We start from the raw sequence: 23836 nt of genomic DNA on the forward strand, positions 1-23836 counted from the left end.
CACACGGCAGAGCTCTCCGTTAAACATGAAACAGGCAAGAAAAGTGCCGCATTGAGCTTTCGCGAGCTTTTCACGAGCGCGGGAATTTATTGACTGTTACGATATTATTTTCATTTTTTAGAATCACAATCGAAGTTTGAATACGGAATCCTGAATCTATTTTCAATTTGACGGACTTTTGAAACGAGTTTAATTTTAAAATTGGAATGTCTAAAATGGACTTGAAAAATTGTGCGTTTAAAAAGTAAATATTGTTTTTTTTTTTAATTAGAAGTCAAATAAAATCGAAGATGTCGTTAGGGAAACAGCCTAATGAGCATATAAAGAGGCCAATGAATGCGTTTATGGTGTGGTCTAGAGGGCAACGCCGGAAGATGGCACAAGATAACCCTAAAATGCATAATTCTGAGATTTCTAAACGTTTGGGCGCCGAGTGGAAGTTGCTGACAGAGATGGAGAAAAGGCCGTTCATTGATGAAGCTAAAAGATTGAGGTTAGTTTTTTTTATTTATTTAAATTTCTTGGACACCGCATTACTAAATTCGCTGTAGTTGAAGCATTTAATTTTTATAGTAAGTACACAGGTGACCAAAATGTGCATAGTCCAAATAATAAAAGGTATTTGTGCATTTACTACAGAACCTATACTTAATACAATTAGCTTCTTAAACATCGACAGAATTTTGAAAATAATAACTTTAAAACATGGGACACAATAACTTAGAGACGAAACAAAAATAGAGGCCATCAATCAGCTGATCGCTATTTTGTAAGGGATGGAAAAATATCTGACGTAGGTATTTTTTTGTTTCAATTATTTTCGAAAAATTTGACTTGTGTTTAGAAAATTACATGAAATAAGTACCTACTCACAATAAATATACCTACTAAAAAGGTTTTAATTCAATTTACCTAATAGGTATATTTTTTTTTTCAAATCTCATTCTTTTTTTTTTCAATATAATGATTTTTAATTTATACAAGTTTCCCAGTGTGGGATTTAAGATAAATTGTACCTAATCATTTTTTCTATCATAACTCGGATCCGCTATTCATGTAAGTTATAAACCTACCTACAAATATCTTTTTTTTGTACTTTTTTCGATCCATTAGAAACCTAGAACTAATATTCCTCTTGAATGTTTTGGTGCACAAGATGAATCATTAACTAAGTGCCTAATTTTTACTTATACTCATATCTAACGTTTCGTTGGTTGGATCCAAATATAGGTAAATATTTGCCTTGGGATGCTGGCTCTGTCTACCCCATGAAGGGATAAAAACGTGATGATAAGTGTATATATGTATGGTGTTGTTATCAAATAGGTCAATACAATCAAGGAGAAAGTTTCATGTTTTCATAACTTCCGAAGTAAGTAACACTTAGTGCCGTGTGGTTATCGAAACTTTAAAATAGAACCATTCGATATCTTTCCTATGGATGTAGTAAAAAGCGACTTAGGGATAGGCTTATAAAATTGGGATTGCTCTAATAAGCGATGGGCTAGCAACCTGTCAATATTTGAATCTCAACTCCATCATAAAGCCATACAGTTGGATGTGGAATTTCAGACTTTTCAAGACTGCTGGCTCTGTCTACCCCGCAAGGGATAAAGACTAACGCCATCTTCCAAAAAAAAATTAGCACTACTTAAAAAGTATTAAACGACGACACCTACAAAAAGCGACGAATTTAGCGCCACCTATAGAAGAATTCAGGTTTTTCGCAAATCCCACGAGAACCATAGTTTTTACCGAGATCCAACATTATAAAGTTTTTCTGTTTGGTCAGCTGGTTGACTGGTAGAAAATGCCAAACGGCATTAAGTCCGCCTTTTGTACTTCTTTTTTTAAATAAAATTCAATAAAATTTTAAATAAATAAATAAATTATACTACTTTTAAACCTAATATTTCTCTTCTCTTTTCTCCTTATGTCTTTTGTAGTGAATAACAAACTTTGCGTCTATACTTCTTAAAACCAAAGCTGCAGAGACAGTCTTTTACATCCGTCCGTTTAATCAAATCTCTTAAAACTACACCTGATTGCACTATTTGATTAGGGCTCTCAGATTCATTATCAAAGCCACAAAAACACAAGACGGTTGTGTCTTATCTCTTAATTGTGCTTATTAAAGACCTTTTTTAACTTTTTATTTGTGAACGATAAGACTTTTTTTGTTCCTTTTGAGACGAGCAGTAAGAAAGGTAAATATTATTTTTCTTTTTGTGTTTAATAAAAATGTGACATTGTTCTGCAAACAATACCTACCGGAGATAAACTTAGAACAAATAATTTAATTTATTCTAAAACTAACTGTGCCAACGACTTCGTCCGCGTGGAACAGTTATTTTGGGCTTCATTGAAGCCCTCAAGGATGAATAATTTTCCCCATTTTTTTCACATTTTCAATTATTTCTTCACTCCTAATAGTTGCAGCGTGATGTTATATAGCCTAAAGCCTTCCTCGAAAAATGGTCTATTCAACACAAAAATATTTTTTTAATTCGAACCAGGAATTCCTGAGATTAGCGCGTTCAAACAAACAAACTCTTCAGCTTTATAATATTAGCATAGATTTGAAATTTTTTTGTTCTTAAGAAGTAGCAAGAAGACTCCGTGTTGTTTCTCTTTTTAGGGTTCCGTACCTGAAAGGTAAAAAAGGGACACTGTTACTAAGTCTTCGCTGTCCGTCTAGCACCATAGACTGTATCTCATAAACCGTGATAGCTATAGAAGGCTGAATATTTCACAAATTATGTATTTCCATTGCCGTTAAAACAACAAATAATTCAATATTAATAACAGATATACGCTTAAAATGTTCATAGATTATTTATTTTTATTTTACCTTGAAAATAAATAATAAAATTACGATAAAGTAATTATTAACTATAAATTTTTTGATGAAGCCTTTTTATTCAACACATTTTGACACGTTGCTGATAACTGACTGTTATTTATTTTAATTGTTAAATTCTTTTGTTTTCGAAATTTAAATAAATAAATATATATTTACAGGACAAATTACACATATTGAGTTAGCCTCGAAGTAAGTTCGAGACTTGTGTTACGAGATACTAACTCAACGATACTATATTTTATAATAAATACTTATATAGATAAACATCCAAGACCCAGGCCAATCAGAAAAAGTTCGGATTCGAACAAGACAACAGACAAGCGTAGGTACTACCGCTGCGCCACAGAGGCCGTCAAATTAACATTATTTTACTCCGCTATTATGCTAAGTTGACCTATTTTTGGAAACAGCGTTATAATATCAAGTCTTTTTCACAGAAAAGCAGTCATTAGGGACTTAATCAGTGACAACGTTAAGTTAAATGCCTTAATGATGGAATTGAGATTCAGAAATAGTAATGTTTGTGCGAGCTGTGACCTCCTTTGTATCGGGTCTCAGGGTCCACCTTGGAGCGTCTGACAGTCTGACCTTTGTACCTCTTAGGGGGGTCCTGACTTAATAATTAATATTTTTTGCCCATCGTATTCTATTTATGCCGTGTGGTTCCCGGCACCAATAGAAAACAGAACCAGGACCACTCCATCTCTATCCTGTGGACGTCGTAAAAGGAGACTAAAGGATAGGCTTATAAACTTGGGATTTTCTTTTAGGTTTGGCTAGCAGTCACTATTTGAATCTCAATTCTATCATAAAGCCAAACAGCTGAATGAAACAGCAGTCTTTTCAAGACTTTTGAAGTTGGCTCTGTCTACCCGGCAAGGGATAAAGACGCGATTATATGTATGTATGTACCTATGTATTTTCTCATCGGTGACTTTGGTGTTCGTTTTTCTACGAATCTCATTAATATTCTTCTCATTATCTTTAACATTTCATAAATATCTAAATGTTCTTCTCCCTCCTGGCTTTAGTCCCGGTTGCATCCTCACTACTCTGGAGTGGATCCTGGATTAGATGGGTCAGATTTTATACTAAGCAACTCTCAACTGGAGTCCGCAACATTTGCAGGAGAACCTTACCCGTATTGGATCGATCATGATTACACATCCACTTGCCTGAATATGGAGGTTTCCTCACGATGATTTCATACATACATATGGTCACGTCTAAATCCCTTGCGGGGTAGACAGAGCCAACAGTCTTGAAAAGACTGAATGGCCACGTTCAGCTATTTGGCTTAATGATAGAATTGAGATTCAAATCGTGACAGGTTGCTAGCTATGATTGATGATTTCTCTTACTTTAGAGCATCGATTAGTATCATCAAACTAATGTACATAACTTCTAAAATAGTCATGGTATACATGACCGAGGTGGGATTTGAACCTGTGCCTCTTATGGGCATCACGCCATCCAACCGGGCACCTTACCAACTCGACCACCGATACTAATAAATATCTGAAACATTGTAAACGTACCACAAACTCACACAAAAAGCTCCCCAATTGACCACCGAAACCCGAGCAAATCCGGCGGATTTAGCTACAAATCAATTTAATCTAGAGAATATAGCATTGAAGACAATTATCTGTTATTCATAGTAATAATATCTTCATTGTTGGGGCGCGTTATCGCCCCCAGCCAGAGCTATAAAAATAAGCTTATGCCTCCAGTCTAGTCTGTGGAAAAGATGGGCCCTTTATAGAGATGATACGACCACCTTTTTTTCGATATTTATTAAAAAAAAATTAACATTCTACCAATTACTTGTATCTAAGTAAAAATAGAAAAACAAAAGAAAAACTTGGGAATAAACTTGAAATTAATTAAAATATCTAATTAAATTGAGATTCTTCTTTTAGGCGGTGGGCAAGCAAACTGTCATTATATTAATCTAATCCATCATTAAGCCATACAGCTAAACGTGGCCTTTCAGTCATTGCGAGATTGATGGTTGTATGTATGAATTTAAAAAAATATTTCGTAAGCACTTCAAAAAATATGTGTATATGGCATTCTCATCATTAAAATGCAAATTTCTTTTATTTGTGTGTCGAACGTTCACATACATAACTCTAACACTGTAATTTTTTCAATTTATTTATTATTAATTTTGATATATTTTCGACATAATTTGTATTTGTATGGACTCAATTGTCTGAAATAAATGATTTTTATTTTTTTATTTATAAAAAATACATAATTTCCAAAAAATATCGACTCACATTTTTACTCTGTTTACATTATTATGATCTATTTCTGAGCGGTATTTTCCTCTCTATATAATTCCGTAGTAAGAATTAATTCGGAAGGGTTGAATCATAATGGGTGAATTTATAACACTCTGCTCACACGTCCACTCGTATTTGTTACTTCTTATTACAGAGTAATTGAGGGGCGCTGAACAAGTCGCTCATTGATTTTCGAGATTTTGAGGAGATAAATTAATATTATGGATCTTATGTTACCATATGAGATGCGAGATCTTTGTTATCAATACTTACATATAATAAAACAGTAAAAAAATTTTTCTGTACATTGAGTATCTATATTACCAAAAAAAAAATTTATAACGATATAAAAATAGTAACCGAAAATGAATTTGAAAAAAAAAGTCTGTCTGTTTGTTTGTACCTATATGCTAATCTCCGGAACTACCTACTGAACGGATTTGAATGAAACTTTTTTTGTTGTATAGCTCTTATGCCTGGCCAACATATAGGCTATAATTTATTTTGGAATCTGGTACAGCTAAATCGAACCATAACAACTTAGCTAAACTATAGGAAATATCGAAATGACGTCTTAACAAAAATTGTTCAACCTGACAAGCATTTCCTGTTAGCGTATAAAAATCGAAGATCTGGAAAAACTACATACATACCACATAGCTACATCATCCGAATTATGGAAAAGACGTCTTGACAAAAGTTGTTCAACATGATGAGCATTTTCATTTGGCGAAAAAAATAAAAATGGAAGATCTGGATCTTCCAATCATGTAATGTAGAAGCCAAAGGGACCAGCTACTCTGTAATATGCACCGAAATTTGAGTGAATTCAATAACCTTAACCTCCGTATTTCCAATAACACGCAAACGGAGTTGCGGGCGTCAACTAGTACTAAATAAAAACGCAGTCTTCTTTTAAAAATGGACCCTTTTAAGAAATCATATCTGGCTTTACGGCAGCATGCATGCACATCTATATCCCTTGCGGGGTAGATCCAAAACAATTAGTGCCGTGTGGTTTCCGGCACTAATATAAAAAAGAATCGGACCAATTCATCCCTTTCTCATTGATGTCATAAAAGGCGGCTAAGGGATAGCCTTATAAATTTGAGATTCTTTATTAGGCGATGGGCTAGCAACCTGTCACTATTTGAATCACAATTCTATCATTAGGTCAAACAGCTGACCGTGGTCAGACCTTCAAGACTGCCGGCTCTGTCTCCCTCCAAAGGGATACAGGCATAATTATATTGATGGATAGATATATTAACAAATTTTAAACACATACATATGGTCACATCTATATCCCTTGTGGGGTAGACAGAGCCAACAGTCTTGAAAAGACTGATAGGCCACGCTCAGCTATTTGGCTTAATGATAGAATTGATATTCAAATAGTGACAGACAGGTTGCTAGCCCATCGCCTAAAAAAGAATCCCAAGTTTATAAGCTAATCCCATAGCCGCCTTTTATGACATCAATGAGAAAGGGATGAATTGGTCCGATTCTTTTTTATATTAGTGCCGGGAACCACACGGCACTAATTGTTTTGGATCTACCCCGCAAGCGATAGACGTGTGCATGTATGCTGCCGTAAAGCCAGATATGATTTCTTAAAAAGGTTCATTTCTAAAAGAAGACTGCGATTTTATTTTAAGCCTATCCCTTAGTCGCCTTTTACGACATCCATAGGCAAGAGATGGAGTGGTCCTATTCTTTTTTGTACTGGTGCCGGGAACCACACGGCACATTTTAAACACATATTTTCCTCAATTCAATGAAGGAATACCATATTATTGAATCGCATTATCTGTAACTACAATGGCTACGTTTGTGGCCGCTGTTATTTTCATTCATGCTTGTTTGTACGATGATAACTTTTCAAAACGATAAATGATAAGATAGCTCTTGCTCGCGGCTTCTCTCGCATTGAGTAGTTAGTGTTTTAAATTAAAAATGTCATTCTCAGTGTCCTGTCAATTTTTAAATCTCAATTCTGTCATAAAGCCTAACAGCTGATCGCGGCCTATCAGTCTCTCAAGACTTTTGGCTCTGTCTACCCCGCAAAGGTGATTATTTGAATGAATGAATATCCTTTATCGTTAGTATACTTAAGAACATGTCTAGTTTCACATGTAAAAATTTATGTTATGGATAGCGTTGTCTCACAACTACAATTTTACATATGTTTACCAAATAAATATTTTTTTTTTCATTATTATTACCTACTACAGGCCGCCCGCGACTTCGTCCACGTGGAATCAATCCCGCGGGAACTCCGGGATAGAAAGTAGCCTATGTGTTATTCTGGGTCTTGTTAAATTACCTACATACCAAATTTCATCGTAACCGGTTCAGTAGTTTTTGCGTAAAAGAGTAACAGACATCCAAAGTGACATCCTGACATACTTACAAACTTTCGCATTTATAATATTATTAGGAAGACTTTGAATTTACAAAAATCTGTAAGTATTGTCCACAACATGTATCTATTACACCTTCCTGTTTGCAAAACATGTAGGTATGTTTATTACACGTCATTGTCACATTAGATATTTAACTGATCGACCAGCGTCACTCTAAATAATCTATACTAATATTATAAAACTGAAGAGTTTGTTTGTTTGTTGAATAGACCATTTATCAAGGAAGGCTTTAGGCTATATTAAGTACATCACTCTGCAACTATTAGGAGCGAAGAAATAACGGAAAATGTGAAAAAGAAGGGGAAAATTATTCATCTTTGAGGGCTTCAATGATGCCCAAAGCTTCAAAGTCGCGGGCATAGCTAGTTATATTATAACATAACATATAATCACGTCTATATCCCTTGCGGAGTACACAGAGCGAACAGTCAAAAAAAGACTGAAAGGCCATGTTCAGCTGTTTGGCTTTAATGATAGAATTGAAATTCCAATAGTGATAGGTTGCTAGCCCATCGCCTAAAGGAAGAATCCCAAGTTTATAAGCATATTCCTTAGTCGCTTTTTACGACATCCATGGGCAAGAGATGGAGTGGTCATTTTCTTTTTTCTACTGGTGCCGTTCCCGGCACGACATTAACTATATTATATCGTATAGTCATATAAGTCGTTATTAAATATTTTTCCATAGTCACAAACGTATCAATACCCTGGACAATGTCCTGTAACTTTACGATATAGAGCGATCAAACAAGATAAAAAAAAGTAAGCGAACAAACATGGCCGCGCCTTGCCGCCATTGTATTCACTGATAGCGACAAAGTCGGACAGAACGACGAAAATATTTGATTGAATTCGATAAGAACAATGGTAGATTAAGTTAAAAAAATAAATAAAAAGAACCGGAAAAAAATATTAATTTTATTAAAAAATCGGATAGCACCGCTGGGCAATGGCACTGTTTAATAACAACTTTAATTATAAAAAAAAACTCTTTCTATAAACATAAATAAAATCATACCTTTTTCCCGGAGGGGTAAGCAGAGACTACATCTTTTTACTTGCCACTATCTCTGCATACTCCTTTCGCTTAATCCATATTCATAACTCTCTTCATGCAAGCTCGGCGGTTTCGGGTACTCTTGACCTGACCCTTTGCCAGGACGTATTTAAAACTGCTTCTCGTTTCGTACAAATGGCTATTGAAATTAAAATTATTCTTCAAAACCTGTCACTCTAATTCTCAATTCCATAATCCAACCAAACGAGTGTCATCCGTCCTAAACCTTGAGCCTCATCTTGCTTAGAAGAAGACCAGACAGAGACTGACACCAGATTAATGTCATACGCACGCAAATCAATTTAAAAAAGAACCCCTAAGGGATCGAGTCGGGAATACATGTGTTGAATACCTATGCGTGTGTGGCATTAGAATTAGACATACATGCACATACATATGGTCACGTCTATATCCCTTGCGGGGTAAACAGAGCCAACAGTCTTGAAAAGACTGAACGGCCACGTTCAGCTATTTGGCTTAATGATAAAATTGAGATTCAAATAGTGACAGGTTGCTAGCCCAGCCCCTATAAAAGAATCCCAAGTTTGTAAGCTAATCCCTTAGTCGCCTTTTACGACATCCATGGGAAAGAGATGGATTGGTTCTATTCTTTTTTGTATTGGTGCCGGGAACCACACGGCAACATTAGAATTAGAATGCATTTCAATTAAACTTACACGATGTAATTACCATCTTAGACTGGTAGACTCCTAAATTACAAACGCATTTTTCACCGGACGCAACATTACTTTGTTACAAATACACAAAATCAATAAAAAAAAACCACACCAATATCAGTGTATTGACACACGATTTCAATATCTATCGGTATAAAGTGATCGTTCATATCGAGAATCATATCATATCGATATTTACCGAATACGATTAAGTCTAAAGAAAATACGCCAAAAACGCGACAGAAAAAACTCCGTGGAGACGTTTTTTTTTTCTACGATATTTTTCTTGGCGCTATCGCATGTGTTTGACCAGCAAATAGAGTAATGAAGGAATTGATAGTACGCGGTCGATGACCCCTCGATTTATTTATTTTTTTAGTTTTTTTAGGAACTCTCAATGGGGCGATGTAGATAACTGTAGAATGAATGTCTATTGTGGGAATATTTCATTGAAATCGTACTTATACGAAAAAAAACCTTGATAAATTCGAACGTACAATTTACAACCATCTTGTTGTTATTTCACAATAAATACATACATACATATAATCACGTCAATATCCCTTGCGGGCTAGATAGAGCCCGCAGTCTTGAAAGGCCTTAGCTAAAGTCCACGTTCAGCTGTTTGGCTTGATGATAGAATTGAGATTCAAATAGTGACAGGTTGCTAGCCCAAGGTCTAAAAAAAAGGATTTCAAGTGGATAAGCCTATCCCTTAGTCGCCTTTTACGACATCCATGGGAACAAGATGGAGTGATCCTATTCTCTTTTTTTATTGGTGCACATTAAATGTAATTATTTGATTTTAACATGTCTACTCTGCTAAATAAGTTCTTCTAGCGCCTAGCAGGCGAGCTTCAGGACTCATGTTAAGCTTTTCTTGGTCAAGAACAACTTTTTGAAATTGCTGTTTTAAATATGTAATTTATATTTATTACATGATTAATATATACATATGTGTGTAGTTTATTATAAACATATATGTAGATTTATCCGATAATTACTTTTAACACCCACTTAATTTCTCTGCGTAACCCACTGTTTAATTTATTAACTTATACTTTAGTGTATAAACAACGTTGATATATTGGACGGGCTTAATGCTAGAAGCATTATCTACGAGTCAACCATTGGGTCATAATTTTATTAAGTTGGTATTTTGTAACATAGGTTTAGAACTTACTTCGAGGATAACTCAGTCTGCGAAATTATCTTGTATATATTCATTCATATATCTATCAGATAACTTATATCCGCCTATTGCATAACTAGATCTAAACAATTAAAAGTTCATCACCAGAACAAGCGTGAAAAATACATATATCCGCACAATAAACCTAATCATGTCACGCATTCAACAAACAGTTGCACAAAACCTCAACCGAGCCGGTCCGAATAATTACAGCCTTCTCGCTGACAATCGCGATTCTATCACAAAGCTAGCATAATCGGACGCTGCGACGAACGCGTCCACATCACTATTCGACATAACCTACAACTACCCGCATTCGAAATTCAACTGTGGGATTTCAAATTTAGAGTCCGAATTCCGTTGTGTTCGAAAGCGAGATAGTGACGTGGTGTTATATACCTCGATTGTGACAGGACAATGCAATAATCCGCGCATTGTCGAATCGACATTGTTGTTTTAAGGGTGGTCGGGCGTTCGCGACAATAGTACGCTTTATTGCATAAATAATAATGTTATTGCGCCCAGCGGCGTTTCATTGTGGCATTTTACCGCTGAACTTATAGTATGATTTTTTTTGTGACTAATTGTTTTGTAGGAATTAGTGATAAATTGATTTGATTATTTTAAAGAAATGAATGCCTATTTTTCATTAAAATATTGATACGCGCGTTTATATCCATGGACAAAGGCATACCCCGGGCACCTCTCCAGAGAGGTGAGGTTGCAACTGGGACTAAAGTCACGAAGAAGAAAAATTTAATATAAATATCTAACACCATCCTTATTCCACAGAGCACTGCACATGAAAGAGCATCCTGACTACAAATACCGTCCAAGGAGGAAACCCAAGGCGCTGGTCAAGAAAGAGCCCAAATTTGGCTTCGGCATCACCGGCCTCATGGCTCCAGTGCCAAGACTAGTGGCGCCATCTGTGGCACATCCAGTACCCCAGTTGCCGATGCCGCATCATTTGCTCCAGGATAAGCAGGAGTTGGGCAGGGCTCTGTTCCCCCCGCTGCCGTACCCTTTCTACCCTTTCGCGAAGATACCCTCGGACGATGGGAAATTGGCGGCTGAGTTGGCGCATTTACAGGTATTTCTTTTTTCGTTCTTGAATGAGCCGGGGTGCCTAAATGTGCAGGTTTCCTCACGATTTCTTTTCCTCGCCGTGAGAGCATCAATTAGCCCTTGAACGTACATTACTGAGAAACATAGAATAAGAGATAAGATGGAGAGGTCTGTGCAGGTTTCCTCACGATGCTTTCCTTCACCGTAAGAGCATCGATTTGCTCTAAATAAATGTAACTTTGAAAATAGTAATTCTTACGTGGCCTCAGTATTATTACCTGTTATTTGCACTTTATGATTGACCAGGGACGCTCCAAATCACCACATAAGCCCTTCCATTTAAGATATCTACCAAGAAACATAAATATAATAATACATACATTAAGTATTAAGAATGAAGCGAAGGAAGTATGCAGAGATCGTGGCAAGTGGAAAGATGTGGTTTCTGCCTACCCCTCCGGGAAAGAGGCGTGATTTTATATATATATGTACAATCATACATTTGTCAACAGGCCCTTTACGGTGGCGCCCTCTACAGCAGCGCTTTATACAACAGTGCATTATCTCCTTGCGGCTGCCCCCCTCGAAGGACGCCTTCCCCCCCTCCCGCCGACGTCAAGCGTCCAGTGGCATACGTGCTGATGAAGAGTGATGAAGAACCCCCTCAGCACGTTATATGAAGGCCGGTGCCGCTCCCCGCCCGGCCCTGGGCGAACCATTGGGAGCGACCTTCCACCTCCGTTTATGAGAGGGACACCAGCTCTCCGGATAGCGTCTAAATGTGATGAGGTGGATGTCATGTCGGAAGCATTAGCAGCAGTTGTTTGAAGCTCCAATACATATTATAATGACGTCTGGTACAACCTTGCTGGGTAGACATAGGTAATGGTCTTGAAATGACTGAAAGGTAACGGTCGGCTGTTTGGCTTAATTATAGAATTGAGATTCAAATGGTGTCAGGTTGCTAGCCCATCGCCCAAAAGAAGAATCCCATGGCTTGGCATTTCATTAAATTTCTTCATTGTTTATTGAGTTTAGTTTATAAGCCTATCCTTTAGTCGCCTTTAACGACATCCATGGGACAGAGATGGAGATATCCTATTCTTTTTTTATTAGTGCCGATAACCACACAATACGTTTAAAGCTCAAATGGAGAGTTTTTAGATGATATAATAATATTTTTCGGGTATTTTTGTCCTGCTGGTTCTTTCAAGGCTATGTCAGGCGTGATTATATGTATGTACTTTGTCCTGCTAAGATAATTGGCAGTGTCTACCAGGACAAATGCATTTCCCACCCATAATAAAATGAAAAAACAGAATTCTGAGGTGAAAGTAATATTAAGAACTGATGTAATAATGATAAATCATTTGTAAATACAGTCAATTGATAAAAAATATCATCTTAATAAAATTTAATTGATTGATTATTTGATGATAAGGATTGGTTGCTAACCCTTTTACTGTAAAAAGATGAACCTGTCCCTTGCAAATTCAATCAGGAAAGACACCACGAAAATGGTGATAATTTGTTGACATGTTACTTGAATTACTAACTGAATTTGTGCAATGAAAACTGTTATATTGTGCAATGTATAGTGAGTTTGTCCTCTTTATATAGACAACATATCATAGAGAATAGATGTAACTAATGTATAGATCGTTAGTTAGAAAAAAAAAATAAGTCAATTTTGTAAAAAGATTTGAACAGTTTGACTGCAATACTGTTCTCTTTGAGTATATATTATTAATATTTAGGATTAAGATTGTTGGCTCTGACTGTAGAATAAAGATGTGATTAAATGTATGTATGTAATGATTAATGTCACGTTTGTGAAATAAATAACAAAGATTAAGAATTAATAATGACGACGCTTTTTTGCAAATTGTTATTTTTAATTAAAACCATTTGTAAGTTAGTTATTATAGTTATTTTTTACTTGCCATGGTTGCAGTTTCAGATAACAGATTTACTTTGCTATTTTCTGAAAAATAAATAAAAGACAACTTATGACGGCCTCTGTGGCGCAGGGTAGTGCGCTTGTCTGTGACACCAGAGGTCCCGGATTCAAATCCATCGGAATCGGCCAGGGCATGATGAGAAATAGTATCGTTGAGTTAGTATCTCTTAACACAAGTCTCGAACTTACTTCGAGGCTAACTCAATCTGTGTAATTTGTCCCTTATATATTTATTTATTTTATTTATTTCAACTTTGTGTATGAAACTTTTAACGTATTCCCTCCCACCTCTATTGAGTTTGTAATTTTGTGGCGCCATGTTATTTTGTGTGTACCATATTAGTCAAAAGTTCCTTTTGTTAATATACTGTAGATGTTATAGAGTTAGGAATTAAGCGAACCCAAGTTTATTTGTTACGTAGTTGTAATTAAGTTTTTGTTTAGTTTTATTGTCTTTTAAATGTTATTTGTACCCTTGATTTGTGTTACTAGTAACAGAACCATGGAAATATAATTTTTGAGAGAAATCATAATATCAAAAATATAGAGAGAGCGCTGTATGACAATTTTTTTTAATATATTTTTGTCCAAAGTATTTCTTTAAGAATTAACGCTTACATCTAAAAATTGCAGGGATAAGCGACCTTATGTGTGAAATTGAACCAAATATAACCCACGTTGAAGTTTTAAAAAGAAGGAAAATATTAGTAATTAATTCACTAAAGTTGCTTTCAACCACACATAGCTTAAAGACATAATAAAAGAAGCTAGAAACTATTTTTGGTTCTTCCAATAACCACTAAAGAGGTTGATAAATAAAAATAAAATTCAAGTTAAAATTGTAAATATAATAACAATAGGTATCTACTTAATAGAAAATTAGGACACGAATGTATAATAATTATAATAAACTTATGATATTCCATTGTAAAGTAATAATTATTAGGAAATGATTAATATTACGTTTAAGGTTAGTTTTGTTGTTAAAGTTCATTTGATTTATTGTTGTTAATTTAAATAACACACACATACACATATGCTCAACATTCAATGTGTGTGTGTGTGTGTGTGTGTAGGTAGTTATTACGTTTTTATACTTTTGTATTCTGGTTTCAGTTGAAATATAAATGAAATAAATAAATTAATCACATTATATTGTATTATTTTCAACCAAATCTATACAACGTTTTTAAAAGAACTCGTTATTGTAATAAAAAAAAAACAAATGCCGTTTTACAATTTTTTTTTTTTTTAATTACGGCTTGTTTAAATAGCACCTAATACCAAGTCCTACCGATTGTTAGAATTGTATGAAAACTATTCTGTCTATGAAATAAAATCCTGAAAGTTCTTCCCCTTTTATTCCCTTGTTTGATATTTATAGTATACCTACTAGCTGTCCTGGCAAACGTTTTGCTATATAATTAATTTTTAAGTAATCTCTAGTTAAAAAAAGTTTTACTTTTATTTTATATAGGTATACAATCAATTGTTTTATTTTTTATTAAAAAATGATTATTTTTTGTTACTTTGGATCTTTGACGGCCTCTGTGGCGCAGCGGTAGTACCTACGCTTGTCTGTGACACCGGAGGTCCCGGGTTCGAATCCTGGCCAGGGCATGATGAGAAAATAACTTTTTCTGATTGGCCTGGGTCTTGGATGTTTATCTATATAAGTATTTATTATAAAATATAGTATCGTTGAATTAGTATTTCGTAACACAAGTCTCGAACTTACTTCGAGGTTAACTCAATCTGTGTAATTTGTCCCGTATATATTTATTTATTTTATTTATTTGTGTCTGCAATAAAGATTTATTCGTTTATTTATTTACAATGTACTTATATAGATTCTTGTTCTATGCGTCCTTCAGATTAATCCCGCGGCATCTGCCCCTCCTGGCCGCTGTGTAACTAGACAATTGAGATCCCGCGGAATCCCCCATGTTTTTTAAAGAAACACACTCCGCTGACTCCTCGAGTGCCTTTCGAGGGCTCGACACATGTCTCACTTGGTTTTAATCTGCACTGAATTAATAACAGTTTGTTAGGGTGTGAATTGAGTTTTAGACGAAAAATTTATAGGAGAAATGGTGTACGAGTATATTGAATAAGCGAAACTGACGAGCTTGCATGAAGAGAGTTATAAATGCAGATGAGGCGAATGAAGTATGCAGGAATCGTGGCAATTGGAAAGATTTGGTATCTGCCTAACCCTCCGGAAAGAGGCGTGATTGTTTTCGTATGTATGTATATGTATGAAATTGTGTTCGTTTAATAAGATTTAAGTTCTTATCCTTTTGACCATGATATGGCGAATAAACCCATCGAATTAAACTAAACAAAAAAAAATTATAAATTTTTTTGTAACTATAAAATTTTTATTTTTTTATTTAGCGATGGGTTTATTCGCCTTGTCCTATTTTTTTTTACTAAATATAAGCTCGGTTTCTGTTATAACTTTCCGATATAATTTTTCAATCGTCTCTCTGAAAACTATAGTTAGAAGGGGCCGAGTCTAAAACCTTTGTTCTGTTCTTAGATCTTCGTTCGGCCTAATAACGATTCGACGACAATTTTTTTTATCGTAGGTAAAATGGCAGGTATACGCACATTTTGTTTTATAAAAATACGTAAGTACAAGCAATCATACCGTTGTGTCGGAAAGGTAGGCAGAAACTACATTCTGTTTTTTTATGGTGCAATAAAGAGTCTATCTATCTATGTTTTCACTTAAACGATACTTCTGTGCTTCATGTTCATTTTGGTCATAAAAATGAATCGACAAAATATATCATTAATCTAATCGCGAAATAAAAAAATATATTGAGAACAATAAAAAAAACAATAATCACAGTTTATGTAGAATTGGTGTCGTTTAGTGAGATTAGAGCGCAGAGTTCGAGAGAGCCCCACGGGGTCCTGTAGGGGCACCATGATTTAAATTTAAACTGGGCTAAAAATAAATACGAATTAAAATAAATAATACATTTCGCCAAAAATTATCACTAGTTCTCTGCTTAGTTAAAAGGTTGACAGATTCATGTATTCTAAATTTAAGTCCACACAGAATAATTTAAAAGAGTTAAAAAAATCAACTCCAAGTCACACAAATTGTGCGCCATTAATAATCAAGTACTTTGTAATTTCGGTCCAATATTATGTTTAAATATGACATCTCAAAAATTAGGCGCCGTGTTTTGTTTTCTTTCACCATAAATAGTTATTTCTACAAGGACTTATTAATATAATTGTAAATAACACAGTATTTAACGTGTAAATATTTCTTTTATCTCGAAGGCTATGTAGGATTTTGCGGTCCTCTGAAAAAAACAACATATCGAATGCAAAGTTATTATTGTTTTCATTTTTTCCATTGTCTAAATAACTCTACTTATATATACGACATTATAAATTACACAGATCGAGATAGCCTCGAAGTAAGTCCGACAATGTGTTCCAATATACTTACTCAACTACACTATATTTTAATGCTTATATAGATAAATTATACCAGGCCAATCAAAAAAGTTTGCCATACCCTACCGGGATTCGAATCTGGGACGTACTATGTCACAAACAAGCGCACTACCGCTACGCCCCAGAGGTCTAAGTCCGTACACACTGTTTTTAAATATTATCCCCACAACACAGACACCATGGTCACCCCAGCCGACCCCAAACAAACACCCTTTGGCTACTAATTGCAGAGGTGGCGACGGTTATTGCTTGCTCCATGGATCTGTAGATTGAGATGTACTCTGCTGTATTGATAGACCTTATCTTTGTGATTTTATACACATATCTTGAGGACTGTGTAAAAATTTAGCGACTTTTTACAATTACGATTCGTATTTCGTAATATAAAGTCAGTTTTATGTATGAATGTTAATAAAAATAACAAAATTCATCCAGCTGAACGTCGTATTCCAGTCTTTGCGAGAATGTTGGCTCTGTCTGTCCCGTTATGGATAAAAACGTGATATATGTATTTGTCGATGAAGTTAAATTTTTAACATTCACAAACACTTATACAAATTTAGTCTATATATAATGAATTCTTTTTTCACTCGTAACAATATAATGCTACAGCTCCTGTAACTACTCGTACAAACTGCTACAAAGGAACAGATAAGATTTTTTTAGTTCCGTTCTTGTTAACGCTTGCGAATATTTTGTATCAATTCATTGCTTAATATAATAATCTTTTTGAGCTATATACATATAATCACGTCTATATCTTGCGGCGAAGAGGCCAACAGTCTTGAAAAGACAGATAGGCGACGTTCAGCTGTTTGGCTTTATGATAGAACTGAGATTCAAATAGTGAAAGGTTGCAAGCCCATCGCCTAAAATAAGAATCCCAAGTTTATAGTCGCCTTTCACGACATTCATGGGCAAGAGATGGACTGGTCCTATTCTTTTTTTTAATGGTGTCGGGAACTTCACGGCACTTTTTGACCTTAAAGAAAACAATTGAATACACATTTGTAGTTTAACAAGACTCGATTTCTTAGTAATAAAATGTAAACTTAATTTTTGTTTTGTTCGATGTAACATTAATTTTTATAAAAAGAAGATTATTCGCATTTTAGCAAAAATGTCTTTACCAGCCCCGCTGGCGAGGAGATTAGAAAATAAAAAAAATACATCACCAAAACTCGGTTACAGCGTCCGCGGCCCGCCTAATTGAAACGCTGGCGGTCATAGACGGACAGACAGATTAAAATGACGTTATAATTTTTTCAGTTTCATCCATATTCGGATTTAGATATGTCTCGACATCATCATCTCCATTACATTTCAGTCCATGTTTCAACAATAATTTGTTTCTTATGATTTCAATGATATTATCTGTGATCAGTGTTCCTTTAGTCGCCTTCCCACCTCGGCCATGTACCAATGACTATTTTCAATGTTATGTACATTAGTTGTGATGCTGAGGATTGGAGTTGATGATGATGGAGAAGGTTGCTTCCAATCACGTCGGTCAAAGGTGTCTTCTTTCCCGACTGTTTGTTCTTGGTCTTGACCTTAATGGATAATGCTGACGATTGTAATAATCTTGACCGCTGCGTCGATGACCTTGCTGAATTGCATTCAGTTCTACTCGCATATTTGCTAATTGCGCTAATATGCACGTCATTGTGTCGTCATTTGTTTTGTTTTGATTCACGGCTGATACTTCTGTAATCTGTGAGTTTGCTAATATTTTGTCGGCGATCTCGCTCATTTTGTTGACGTCCATGTTTTCTGTGACAGCCAGGACCGTGGTTACGGATGGCGGTAAAAGCCTCAACCATAGGAGTTTTATGGTGTCGTCGCCGATTTTTTCCTTACTCAGCACTCGCATCTTACGTAGAAGGTGTGAAGGTTTCTTGTGCGTTGTTGCTTGATTTGCAGGGTGATTGTGCCGAGGTGTACATTTTGTTTTGACGAATTTTCTTCTTGGTCAGTTGCTTGCTGTTCGTCGGGGTCACCAATTTGCCGTTGGTCCGGCAAGGAGATGTAGTGAAACACGTAATGGTTTTAAGTGTGTGTATTTTACATATATCGGTTGCTTATATACTAATAAAGGACGTGCGTTTTGCTATCTAACTTAATCTCTAAACTTTATCTTATAGTGTGCCTTATCTGGTTATGTGCTGATTGTATGTTGTGAAGAGTGGCGTAGAGATGTCGCCACACTAGACCATCGCCTAAAAGAGGAATCCCAATTATATAAGCCTATCTCTTAGTCGCCTTTTAGAACATCCATGGGAAGAGATGGAGTGAAAAGAGAAAATGGCAAATCAATGGATGGCTTTTTGTTTTAATATATATATTGATGTGATTCGCAGAAAATAAGAGTGAATCGAATGAGTCAGTTGAAAGTGAATGAAAGGGGTTTACAAATACCTAGTTTCGATTTGTTAGTAATGTCTCCGGTGTGACTAAGGGATAGGCTTACAAACTTGGGACTCTTTTTTAGGCGATGGGCTAGCAACCTGTCACTATTTAAATCTCAATTCTATCATTAAGCCAAATAGCTGAAAGTGGCCATTCAGTCTTTTCACGGTTTTAGACGGTTGGCTCTATCTACCCCGCAAGGGATATAGACGTGACTATATGAATAAATGAATGATTGAAAAAGAATAACGTTTTCCACTTATATGCCAACATTTTATCTAAGTATATAACTTTTCTGACATCTGTTCTTGACATTACTGTTGAGCAAAAACTATATTGCTTATCTTTATATCAGATAAGCAATGAATTATATGTATGTATACGATTGATTCAAACACAAGCACAAACATGCATACAATCACACACGCAAATGCACAAATGATTACCTCTATCATCAAGCCAAACATCTGAACGTGGCTTATCAGTCTTTCAAGGCTCTGTCTACAGCACAAGGGATATAAACGTGATTATATGTGTACGATTGATTCAAACATGCATACAATCACACACGCAAATGCACATTTGTTCAATCGAGTCTTAAATCGTTTTCCTAGCTCGAGTCCGCGGGCGCTGCTCCAGCGGGCGACATCAAACGACGCTTTGATCCCGGACTATGTGAAGTGTCTCGGAAATTCTACAACTTGCACTTCGGAGCAAATAAATTTTAGATGATGCAGCATTTATTGGAGCAACGTCTTAGTGTTATTGTGTGCAACTGAGCTTACTTTTATATATAAACATACATACATACATATGGTCACGTCTATATCCCTTGCGGGGTAGACAGAGACAACAGTCTTGAAAAGACTGAATGGCCACGTTCAGCTATTTGGCTTTACGATAGAATTTAGTTTCAACTAGTGACAGGTTGCTAGCCCTAAGTTTGTAAGCCTATCCCTTAGTCGCCTTTTACAACATCCATGGGAAAGTGATGGAGTGGTCTCCTATTCTTTTTTGTATTAGTGCCGGGAACCACACGGCACTATTTATATATATTATAGAGCTTATGATCCATTTTTATGACATATAGACACACATTATGACGGCCTTTGTGGCAAAGAGGTAGTACGCTTGTCTGTGACACTGGAGAGCCCAAGTTCAAATCCCGACCAGGGCATGATGAGAATAGAATTTGCTTTGGTTGACTCTGTCTACCCCGCAAGGGACATGACTACTAAGTTGTTAACAGCCTCATCGCCCGTTATGCACAACCGACGAGTTTTTATAAAGAGGGTTATGAATGTGGATGTACCGGAAGAAGTATGCAGGGATCGTGGCAAGTGGGAGGATGTTGTCTCTGCCTATCCCTCCGGGAAAGAGGCGTGTTTTTATGTATGAATTTAGAGACTATATCTATGTTATTATCCCGATCCGTGCTTAATAAATAAAATACTTCTATTCAGATTAGTGGTTATTAATTGACCCGGGATTCTTTTCCGAATGTCTGGATAAATCTGATTTTATCTTTTTTTATCATTAAAAAAATGTATTGTGCCGTTTATTCACTTTTAACATTTATCAAATACCGAGGTTTTTTCAACGAAACCAACAAACGAAATAATACAATTAACCAGCCAAATAACTCGATCCACAAAAAATCAAAACACATTACGCAATTTAACTTTACAGTCGGTTTAACTCCAAAGCTTAGGAACTAACACGATTACCAAATAAAAAAATATGTAATTACAGCTATAACTCTTTTATTTTAAGGCGTATATTCGCTTGGCTCGAAGAAAGATTAACTTTGCTCTGTGTAAGTAATGTTATAATGTGACATGCTTTGTGCTTCCATTGCAATGAATGGTTATTGTTGTTTTTTTTTTAATCTGAATAAAAAGTTATCGATCCAATACGGGTCAGGTTTACCTGCGAAGGTCAGATGGGTGTCGCGTTGTGTAAAAACCTGACTCACTCAATCCAGGTCCACTCATCCACACTCATCCAATTCCAAATGAGGAAAGAGTTTGGGAATCGCGAATGTCATGCGGCAAGGAAATCTTGTCTTGAATCTTGAAGGAGTTCCACAGTCGTAAAGCATGAGCAAAGAAGGAAAAGGAGTAAAAGGAAGTCCTGTGAATAGGAATAATAAAAATCATGCGCAAATGAGACATGCAAGGAGAATTCCTATCTTCAATTACACCCAAAGGAACATTAATGTTGCAGTTGCTATAATATATAATCTACTCAACTTGTGCATTTTATCAACAGAACTAAGCAGTTAGTTGTTGGGTTTAGTTTCGGCTGAATTCTGTAATGTTTCTGCTTATTGGCATTTGTTTAGTGAAAGAAGTTGTATGCTTATCTATTTACTTTAAAAGCTATTTATTGATAGAAGAAAAATTAAAGAACCTCAATATTTATCTGACGAAATTAAAATGATTTACTCAATGCTTGAATGCTTTATTATTACAATGAAATAGGAACAACAAATGACAACGAGTGAACATGAAATTTGCAAATTTTATTTTTATTATAATTGAGTAAAATAATGTAGACACAAATCCCTTACTCATATAAAAAATGCGAAAGCTTTTCTGTCTGTCTTTTCCGTTATCACAGCCAAACCGCTGGAGCGATTTGAATGAAATTTGGCATGCATATAGAATAACGCTTTGGGAGCAACGTAATTACTACTTCTAATTGGCCTCCGCTCCCGCGACAAAATCCAAGCTAATAATAAATAAGAGAAATATGAATATTTCAATCACAGAGTTCTACAAGGAGCTATTTTTGGTCCACTCACAAACATCAGTTTAATAAAGTAGAGATAATTGATATAATTACAAATCCTCAAAGTATCAATTTTAATACAAAATTAAATTAACTTATGTAAAGAAAATTCCGGGCGAAAAAAGATATTAAAATCACTTTGCCCTTTTTAAATTCATGAAACATAAATATATAAACTACTACTCCGGGTGATTTGAAATGCTTACTGTGATCGGCCGTAGAAATATACAGCACGAGTTATAATGTACAATTTTGTTATTTTAAATGGGATCGACAACCGGTAGATCATATTTGCGAGTCAAAGAATGATTTGGATGACTATAGAGCTTGCTGGGGTCAATGGACTGTACTGAACTTATTGGACACCTATGATAAAATTTTGCAAACTAATTTTGGGGTTAAATGAAATTTCAATTATGTACTGTATATACCAGCACTTTAGAATAGAACTACTCTGATATTTTTCGTAATTTTTTATTTACGGATTTCGTAAATTCTAAAATGATAAAATGGCTTTTATCAATTATTGATCTATAAATTAGAAAAGATTTAAAAGCTCCAAATAATCCAAATAATCAGTCGAAGTCAGTTAAGATATCGCTATCTTTAACATCTAATTTGGTTTGGTAAAAATAATTACTAATTTGGTTATTCTTTACAAATCTATTCAAAAAATAAATGAAAGAGAACTAAATGATTTCCAGATTTTAAAGGTGAAACAGTTCATGATCATAAAAAGGTTATTTCTCTCGATGTTTTTTGGGAGAATAACAAGCAAGATCGTAATTTACGAAAAACATTAAAAAAAGGACAGGAAAAGGAAATTATTTTCAAATCAAGTCACTGTCACTGAACGAATTCATGAATAGAAAGCTGATGTATTTATGAAATGTGCATTTCTATGAAACGCCGAATATGTATGGCTCATTACAATATTAAATGCGCAATTTTGCGACCCAAGTGACTTGAACTTGACATGTATGAGGACAGATGAGGTCGTAGACATGAAGAGAACTAATGTGTTTACTGTAGAAGCTTCTGGCAAAAAGAAAATGGTACGTGTGTAAGAAGACTCTGTCGCGGACACAGATTTGAAATTCAGATTTTTGTTTATCACGTTAAATGCTATAAGCGACAAATGTATTTTTGATATTGTTAAACTGCTTCGCTTGCTTAAAAATGGCGAATTTCAAGTCATTGAACTGAATTATTTGCAATGATCCTTTGTTTTTCACAACAATATTCAGTCTGTCTGTTATAGAAATATCATTTCCATGTTTTTATTCACAATGTATGAATACATAAAATGTGAATATATCAGATTTAGACCCATGAGAGATAATGTGTGAACATTTTAAATATTTTGGATTTTCAAATGGCTTAATATTTGTTTCAATAATATAACAATAATAAATTATGCATAATGCTAAAATGTTGGTTTAGCTTTTGTCAGATCACAATAAGCCTCCAATTCTTAATATGGATAGGAGTGGACGCATGTAGATCATCAAAAATTCCCAAACAGAGTTGGTGAGCAAATGAGAGAGCTCTCCCTCCAGAATTTTTCACAAATCATAAGTGATTTTTAGTTTTAACCGAGATGAAAAGTCTATCCTTCTC

At 35.2% G+C, this 23836-nt stretch overlaps 1 protein-coding gene and 1 long non-coding RNA gene across 2 annotated transcripts; one reads left to right on the forward strand and one right to left on the reverse strand.

Moving 5' to 3' along the window:
* Positions 1 to 7: 7 nt before the first annotated feature.
* LOC106143662 (transcription factor Sox-14) lies at positions 8 to 14684 on the forward strand. Its single transcript, XM_013345795.2, has 3 exons — positions 8 to 493; positions 11299 to 11599; positions 12087 to 14684. Exons 1-3 carry the CDS (start codon positions 291 to 293, stop codon positions 12252 to 12254), a joined length of 672 nt encoding a protein of 223 aa, XP_013201249.1. The 5' UTR covers positions 8 to 290; the 3' UTR covers positions 12255 to 14684.
* LOC132902385 (uncharacterized) lies at positions 1576 to 9437 on the reverse strand. The gene is made up of 3 exons (XR_009657113.1): positions 9315 to 9437; positions 8599 to 8776; positions 1576 to 2648 (listed from the first exon to the last, which is right to left on the reverse strand). It is a non-coding gene; the product is annotated as an uncharacterized LOC132902385 (long non-coding RNA).
* Positions 14685 to 23836: the final 9152 nt, after the last annotated feature.

This window comes from Amyelois transitella, chromosome 2, assembly GCF_032362555.1.
Source record: "Amyelois transitella isolate CPQ chromosome 2, ilAmyTran1.1, whole genome shotgun sequence".
Lineage (NCBI taxonomy): Eukaryota > Metazoa > Arthropoda > Insecta > Lepidoptera > Pyralidae > Amyelois > Amyelois transitella.